This window comes from Cebus imitator, unplaced genomic scaffold (genome assembly GCF_001604975.1).
Source record: "Cebus imitator isolate Cc_AM_T3 unplaced genomic scaffold, Cebus_imitator-1.0 Scaffold1, whole genome shotgun sequence".
Classification (NCBI taxonomy): domain Eukaryota; kingdom Metazoa; phylum Chordata; class Mammalia; order Primates; family Cebidae; genus Cebus; species Cebus imitator.
The window spans coordinates 16,644,046-16,652,995 of record NW_016107316.1 but is presented as its reverse complement, the minus strand read 5'-3'; the positions used below and the strand labels follow the sequence as shown (position 1 = coordinate 16,652,995).

At 50.6% G+C, this 8,950-nt stretch overlaps 1 protein-coding gene across 1 annotated transcript in view; it reads right to left on the bottom strand.

Annotated features, from left to right (window-relative positions):
• Positions 1 to 8,950, bottom strand: part of EFR3B (EFR3 homolog B) — a 114,417-nt gene that overhangs the window by 24,534 nt on the left and 80,933 nt on the right. The window contains exons 7-12 of the mRNA XM_037737072.1: positions 7,419 to 7,524; positions 6,612 to 6,751; positions 4,868 to 5,031; positions 2,474 to 2,704; positions 1,101 to 1,235; positions 580 to 658 (exon numbers count right to left, since the gene is read on the bottom strand). Of these exons, the coding sequence (XP_037593000.1) occupies positions 580 to 658; positions 1,101 to 1,235; positions 2,474 to 2,704; positions 4,868 to 5,031; positions 6,612 to 6,751; positions 7,419 to 7,524 (855 nt within the window). The remainder of the gene's footprint in view (positions 1 to 579; positions 659 to 1,100; positions 1,236 to 2,473; positions 2,705 to 4,867; positions 5,032 to 6,611; positions 6,752 to 7,418; positions 7,525 to 8,950) is intronic.

Here is an 8,950-nt window from a genome sequence, read left to right as displayed (position 1 = left end):
AAAAAAAAAAAAAAAAAAAAGAGTCGAATCCCCAGTGGAGGCCTTGACTGACAGTTTTCCAGGGCCCTTGTCCTTCAAAATGGGTCAAAAGACCATTTGAAAATAGTATCTTCCTTTCATTTCCCAGGCCTCAGGTCTTACCAGCAAGGGCCGCAGAGGCCACATGGCTTACTCCAGTGTTGCTCAAAGTGTGGCCCCTGGGCTGGCGTCCATGCGAGATGGGTCTGATACTGGTTTACACCGAGGTAAGGACGAGACAGAGTCAGTGCTTACTAAACAACTTGTCAGTGCTGTAGCAGCCAAGGGTGTGATCCGTAGGCTTGCATTTTGCATGAGTTTTTCATTTAATTTTTCTAAGAATTATTTGCTTTAATTGCATTTTATAAAAGTATTGGTCTGTGATGTACAGGAAATAAAACCAGCCGGCCCTTCTCCACAGCTAGCTTCAGCAGCACTGGATTAGGCAGCTGGTGGCTTCGGAGGAGTCACAGGGGACTTCTGGCTTTCTACTTCAGCACTGGCCTGGTTCCCAGTGGGGCCCCTGTCCCGGGATCTGGCTGGCCTGGGGCGCCACCGTACCTGAATTGAGTACATGATGATTTTAAAGCAACGGATGGCGAACACCTTGGGCTCCCAAAGAGAATGGTTATCCAGATGGCTGCGAGGGAGAGAACGTGGGGGAACAACTATGAAACTCCTGGTGATGTTAGGGAGAAGAGATTAGCTTGGAGGGAGAGGGACGCCTCCTCAGAGCCCCTCGCACAGTTCACAGGTGAGGAAGTGAAGCCTGAAGGGCCTTGGGGCAGTCCCAACCCAGCGCTGGAGAGAGGCCAAGGACAGCGCTCTGCAGCTGTGGATGTGTGCAGTGAAGCTGGGCACCTTCGTTTAGCATTGGGTGCCTTCCCACCGGCAGCCTTTGGCCACCCCATGGCAGCTTCTGCTGTCACAATGCAGGGAACACAGGCACAGGGAAGGGACCAACTTGGCTGTGGCGCCACAACTGTAACATCCCCTTCCTCCCAGCCAGCCAGGAGATGCCAGGGACCTGAAACATGTCCAGGCTGAAGGCTGGGCCAAGGTGGTGGGGTGCGGGTACTCACATGAGAACAGGTTTGATGGCATTTTTGATGTTGCCAAAGGCAGCCCGGCCCAGCAGCTCCCGAAGGCACCTCTCAGCCAGCTCCGCAGGGCTCTCTTTCTCCTTCTCAGGTGCTTGGAGGGGTGAGGGAGACCGGCTGGGAAGACAGAGGCATGTGGGTAGAGGGTGGCATGCAGGCTGGGCTCTGTGCAGTCCTGGCTCTCCGTGCCTCATCCATGCAGGACAAGCAGGAGTCTGACATAGGTCATGCTAAGCAATAGGGGAGGTGTCACAGCTGTCAGAGATTAAACAGGGGTAAAGAAGCCCCCCACTGTGGGGAGTGAAGGAAGACTGGGGAAGAAGAGATAAAGTTCCTTTTCTGGAAATCCTTAAAGATTTCCAGATGTGCCCCTGTGGGAAGGATGCTCTGAGCCCCAGGGGCCAGGCGAGGCGTAGAACATGTGTGTCTTGATGCACCTAAGGCTTCAGCCAAGGAAAAGGAGACGGGAGATGAAGACAGGGAAGGGGGGCAAAAAACAAAAATGGAAGAAAGGAGAGGAAAGAGAGGGAGGGAAAAGGAAAGGCTCAGTGGTTGGCTCAGGCAAGACTCAGTGATACCCAGGTTACAGGGAGTGAGCCCATATCTGGACCAGAAGAGGAGCCCGAGGACTCCCAGCTCAGAGACCACAGCAGCTTGTCAGTGAGATGCTATTCTAGAAATGGCCACCAGAGGACACACGTACCCCCTTACCCCCACCCCAGTCTCTAGCAGCCTGGGCTCAACCGACCTAACCAGCCTAGGGCACAGGTAGCCCAGGTGGGACAGCAACGTGGACCTTCCTCCCCATTCCTTTTTACAGAGGGGAAAAATGAGGGGACAGGGACAGTAATGAATCCCATGCTTAGGGGGGCTAGGATTAAAACCCAGAATCTGCAAGCTCTTGCTAAGTGGCTGCGGGCTGGTCAAGCATGCACGTTTGCAGGGCCAGAAATAGCATCAGGAAGCAACAGAGGAAGGAAGGTCCAGATGGAAAGTCCACAGTGATCAGAGCCACGAAAGGCATCTTAAAACCTCCTTGGCCCTGCATTCAGGGAGACAAAAGGCAACCAGACTCTTGGTTCTGTGTGTTATTACTAACCGACTTACCCCCAGGGAGCCCAGCACCACCACGTCCTTCCTTTGGTAACACAGACATTAGAGGAACTGCGGGCTGGCACAAAGCCAGACCCATGGCTGTAGGGAGCCAGCTTTGGACTCACTGCAGAGCAAGCTACAATGCCACAGTTCCTGGCCTTGCAGCTGGGTTTCACTGACCAACCCAAACCATGTGGTTCCCAAGTAGCCCTTGGAGGGCTGGCCATATCCACTGACCCACTCCCCCGCCGCCCGCTTACCTCTCTGCCTCCTCTACGTGCTGCAGATTGAAAAGCAGTGATGGAACGATCTTGTCCATGTGCTGTGGGTCCCAGATATTGGCCTGCAGTTCATCATTCACCGTCTTCCTCACCACCCCTTGCAGGCCTTTGATTCCTGACATTCGAATTCTGTAAGGAAAAGGGTGAAATGGGACTTGGAAGTCCTCAAGCCCTGAGAAGTCCAGCTTATTGGCTGAGAGAGCAGCACAGCTTGGGAGTTAAGGATACATTTGTCCATCAGAAGGCAGAATGGAGACCACCTGCTACTCTCATGGACCTCCTGGCGCTGGCAGACATGAGCCCAGGAAGCCATGTCTTCTGACTCATCCTGGAGACTCCAGGCTGCCCTTGCCCTAGTACCACCCAGGCTCCAGCCCTAGGGTGCTGGGTGCTCCAGCTCCCCGTGTTTAGTACTCAGCTGGGGTTGTTCCAGCTTGGGCCCAAGATATGAGAGCTTAAAATGCTGCCAAGAACTGATGAGGCAGAATCGAAGGCTGTGAGCAACTTGTGGAGGCTGGGGGAGGCGGATCTGGAGGGAGAGGCACAGAGCAGCAGGCTCTCTGGGCACAGAAGGTTTCAGCCTGGGGCTAGGCTTAACCAGAGGAGAAACTGAGTAACAGCACAGAGGGAGCCCCTTTTGTCCACCCTAGTCCCCACTCTGCTGACCCAGCATCAGCACAGCCCTGTGGGAAGAAGCCCTTGTCACTGGCTGTTTATTTCAGCCTGAAGTTTCTTTCTTTTTCTTTTTTTATAAAAACCTTTTTTCTGCTTATAAAATAATACATGCTAATCATAGAAAAGTATAGCGAAGAGCAGATTCACCACTACCACCACCACTCAAAGATAATCGTTACTGGCATTTTGATGGCATTCCTTTCTTCTGTGCATAATATGTTACAGAATTAAGAACCCAGTGCATATTTGATTTGTATTGGCTTTTTTCACATACATTCTATGCATTTTCCTGTGTCATTAACTCTTCATAAACATGTAGAATGGTTGCCTGATACACTATCATAAGATCTTTTTAAACTAGTGACTATTGGTCATTTAAGTTGTTTCCAAAAGTTTTGCTTCTTCCTGTTTTTTTTCTTTTTTTTTAAGACAGAGTCTCACTCTGTTGCCCAGGCTGCAGTCTGGAGTGCAATGGCGCAATCTCGGCTCGCTGCAACCTCTGCCTCTCGGGTTCAAGAGATTCTCCTGCCTCAGCCTCCTGAGTAGCTGGTATTACAGGAGCCCGCCACCATGCCCAGCTAATTTTTGTATTTTTAGTAGAGATGGGTTTCACCATGTTGGTCAGGCTGGTCTCGAACTCCAGACCTCATGATCTGCCCAAGTTGGCCTCTGAAAGTGCTGGGATTACAGGCGTGAGCCCAGCCAAACATTTTGCTTTTATAATAATGCTATGAGGGTCATCATTGTATAAAATACTTTACTACATTTCAAGTCACTGCCATGAGTGGAATCACTGAGTCAAAATGTAAGAAATAAAAGGCAGCCAGGCACAGTGGCTCACACTTGTAACCCCAGCACTTTGGGAGGTCAAGGCCAGTGCATTGCTTGAGCTCTGGAGTTTGAGACCAGGCTGGGCAACATGGCAAAACCTTGTTTCTACAAAAAATTAAAAAATCAGGCTGGGCGTGGTGGCTCACACTTGTAATCCCAGCACTTTGGGAGGCTGAGGCGAGTGGATCACCTGAAGTCAGGAGTTTGAGACCAGCCTGGCCAACATGATGAAACCCCATCTGTACTAAAAGTACAAAACTTAGCCGGGCCTGGTGGCGGATGCCTGTAGTCCCAGCTACTCAGCAGGCTAAGGTGGAAGAATCGCTTGAACCCAGGAGATGAAGGTTGCAGTGAGCCGAGATTGTGCCACTGCACTACTGCCTGGGCAACAGAGTGAGACCCTGTCTCAAAAAAAAAAATTAGGTGTGGTGGTGCTACTCAGGAGGCTGGGGCGGAAGGACTGAGTAAGCCTGGGAGGCAAGGTTGCAGTGAGCTGAGATCCTGCCATTGCACTCCAGCCTGGATGACACTCTGTCTCAAAAAAAGAAATGAAAGGCTCCCAAATTGCCAAAATAACTGCCCCCAACCCCCTGCCCATGTGCAAGCCGCAGGAGAATGCCACTCTGACAGTGCCTGCGGCGGATCTCATTTTACACATTGAGGATCTCATTTTACATATTAAGGATCTCGTTTTACACATCTGTTCTAACTTTATGACTCCAAAATATCCTCACATTTTGCAGCTATTTCAATTCACATCCTTTTGTGATTATCGGAGATGAGCAGTTTTTCTCAAGGTTGAGTTGCCAGTTGCATTTTAAATTTCAGTTTTAATTGGGGTTGTCAGGGTGCTACCCTGGGCCTTACCAAGGGACCGTGACTGGGGGTAGCAGGAGCCTATGAGCACCAGCATACCCTGGTCCAGGAACTTCTAGGGCCACTGGCGGATGGGCAAGGATTCCCTGGAAGCACCTGGCCACACTGACCTGACCCGGACCACATTCAAGACCCTGAGCTGGCAGCTGTCCGAACTTGGGAATGAACGATCAGGAATACTGTCCCACTGACTTTTCTTGGTTCCAGGTTAAAAGGCACTCCCCACCAGACACGGTGGCTCACGCCTGTAATCCCAGTACGTTGGGAGGCTGAGGCAGGCGGATTATAGGGTCAGGAGTTCGAGACCAACCTGACCAACATGGTGAAACCCCATCTCTATTGAAAATACAAAAATTAGCCAGGCTTGGTGGTGTGCGCCTGTAATCCCAGCTACTCAGGAGGCTGAAGCTGGAGTATCACTTGAACCTGGGAGGCGGAGGTTGCAGTGAGCCGAGATCACGCCACTGCACTCCAGCCTGGGCAACAGAGCAAGACTCTGCCTCAAAAAAAANAAAAAAAAAAAAAAAAAAAAAAAAAAAGGCACTCCCCAAGGCTCAAGTGAAACACATCCTCAGCGTGTTGGACTCGTTTGTACCACTCAGAAGGGCTTGGCTGGCAGGAAACCAGGCCTGGTTGGCACAGAAAGTTCTACCCAGGGCTCCCTTATGTGTGCACGTGAATTAATTTTTCTTCTTTCCCTAACTACCTTGCACTCCTTCAGTCTCCCCAGAATCCCTTCCATAAATGCACATGATTTATTCTGTTGCACCCAGAGCTGACCATGCCTTTCAAAACTTCAGAAAGATCAGGCCTAGGGGAGGAGGAAACTTCTTACTGCTCCTATTTATTTATTTATCGAGGCAGAGTCTCACTCTGTCACCCAGGATGGAGTGTGGTGGCACAGTCTTGGCTCACTGCAACTTCCATCTCCTTGGCTCAAGTGATTCTTGTGCCTCGGCCACCTGAATATCTGGGACTACATTTGCACACCGCCATGCCTGGCAAATTTTTTGTATTTTTGATGAAGACAGGGTTTCACCATGTTGGCCAGCCTGGTCTCGAACTCCTGACCTCAAGTGATCTGCCTGCCTCAACCTCCCAAAGTGCTGGGATTACAGGCATGAGCCACTGTGCCTGGCCCTTACTGCTTCTCTTAGTGGGCACAGTGGAGATCTACCCATGACCAAAGGCCCCATGAAGTCTCTGAATCCAAGGGGAGATCAGATAATACTGATGCACTGGCCCTGAGAAATCACACCACCCCCCCACACACTCAAACACACCACACACACACATACCCTACACTCACACCCACCACACACACACCACACACATGCACTCATATATACCACACAAATCACACACACACACTCATATACACCACACACACTACACACACTCATACACCACACACACATACAAACCACACACACCCCACACACACCACACATACACCCCCCACTCTCACCACACACACACCACACAACATACACACCACACAACACACTCCACACATACACACACCACACACACACACACACACACACACCACACAACACACACCAAACACATACATCAGACACCACACACACACACCACACCACACACACATACCACACAACACACAACACACACACCAAACACACACATCAGACACCACACACACCACACCACACACCCCACACATACCACACCCCACATACCCCCCCCCACACACACACTTGCATGCACAGACCCACTTCTGGACCCAAGGGTGTTCTTGGAAAGGGCAGCAAATGGCATTCAGAGGCAGCGTCTGGGTTCCTAGAGCAAAATAATGCTGTGTGCACGGACAGCCCAGCACAGCTGCCACCAGGTCAACTGAGTCTGAAAAGGCTGAGAATGAACAAGAGAGATCTCAGGGAAAAAGGGGTACAGGGAGGGGACGGAAGAAACAGGCAAGAAGGGGATGAAGGAAGAAAACTGACACCAGACGATCCCTCCCTCTCCCTCTCTCACTTGCAGGCCTTCCTGTCTTATGGGATATGCTTTTATATGCACACACTCCAATTTATAAAAACACTTAGCTGACAGAGGTATACTTGAACATAGAAGCAAAACCCCTCAAGTAAAATCACAAAGAAATTGACCAGGTGCAATGGCTCGTGTCTGTAAGCTCAGTACTTTGGGAAGCAGGGTAGGGGGATCACTTGAGCCCAGGAGTTTGAGGCCAGCCTGGGCAACATAATGAGACCCTGCCTCTACAAAAAACAAAATTAGCTGTGCATGACTGCACATGGCTGTATTCCCAGATACTTAGGAGGCAGAGGTGGGAGGATGGGTGACAAGTGCCAGCCTGTGGGTATAATGGCACTGCTGGTGGCTGGGAGCCAACCTTCCTCCTGATGTTCAGGAAACTCCCAATGCTGCTGGAACACAGTGCTGACCACATCACAAACTATGGATGGTGTGTGTGTGTGTGCAGTGGCATGAGGAGTGTCCCATCCACTCCCCCAGCACCCTAGAACAGCTTGGCAGGGCCTGCATGGGCAGCACGTGTTACAGACATACGTGGCCATGATCTGTACCTCCCCCAACACCTGCTTCTGGACACGCCCCCATAGCTCCAGCCCCTCTGCCTCTTCATAGCCATTTTCCAATGGTGGTGACTTGGGAAGTCAAACCTGGAGAAGGTGAGGGGCCCAGTGCAACTACATGGCGTTGTCTGGATTCCCCCAGTCCCCGAGACTCTCATAAGCCAGGTGTGGACCCTCCCTGCAGCTGCACGACCAGAGTGGGGGAGGAAGGAGCCCCTCACCTTCTCCAGGATTGGCTCCTTAGAAGCATATATTCCTTTTAATTTCTTTTTCTTTTCTTTTTTCTTTCTTTCTTTTTTTTTTTTTTTTAGAGATGGGAACTCTTTCTTTTGCCCAGGCTGGAGTGCAGTGGTGCAATCATGGCTCACTACAGCCTCGACCTTCCAGGCTCAAGTGATCCTCCCAACTCTGCCTCCTAAGTAGCTGGGAATATAGCCATGGTGCAGTCATGCCCAGCTAATTTTATTTTTTGTGGAGGCAGGGTCTCATTATGTTGCCCAGGCTGGCTTCAAACTCCTGGGCTCAAGTGATCCTCCTGCCCCAGCTTCCCAAAGTACTGAGCTTACAGACGTGAGCCATCGCACCTGGTCAATTTCTCTGTGATTTTACTTGAGGGGTTTTGCTTCTATGTTCAAGTATACCTCTGTCAGCTAAGTGTTTTTATAAATTGGAGTGTGTGCATATAAAAGCATATCCCATAAGCCAAGTTGCTTGTCTTAAAGTGTTCATTCATTCTGTTATTCACTCAACAAGAATTTCTCAAGTGCTACTGCTCTCCGGGCAATGTTAGTGCTTGGGATGCATCTGTGAGTAAAATGACAGACCCTGCCCTCATAGAGCTTACATTCCAGTGGGAAGAGACAGGTGGTGAACAAGAAACACAGAAGGTAATTTATGAAACTTCTAAAAAGGGAAAGAAACCCCAGCAGAGTGAGGGAGTAGGGAGTGGGCATGTGGGGGTGTGCAGGGCGGCTTTACTGACAAGGGGACATTTGAGCAAAGGTTTGACAGAGGCGACGCAGTGAGCTGCACGGATCCCTGGAGGAAGCATTCCAGGCACAAGCACAGACTGTGCAAAGGCCCTGGGGCAGTCTCTGTGGTGTGCTGGAAGGGAAACAGTGAGCGGGAGGGCCAAGGAGATAGAGTGGAGAAGGCAGCTGGGATCAGCCAAGGGGCAGACTTTGTCTCTTTATTGGTAGGTATAGATTTTGATGGTTAATGGTGAGTGGGCATGTTTCTGGAGTAGAAATGCATGTAATTCTGAACAAAGAGTATACGTGGGGGTGTGTGTACATGCATGTGTTCTGTCACTGGCTCTCAAATTGGGCTCAAATGACTGTTATCTTACATTGAGCCCCGTTGTCCGGCCCAAGCAGTTTTTACTTTAGAAACCACATGTGGGGGCAGGCGTGGTGGCTCCCTCCTGTAATCCCAGCACTTCGGGAGGCTGAAGTGGGCAGATCACCTGAGGTCAGGAGTTCAAGACCAGCCTGGCCAA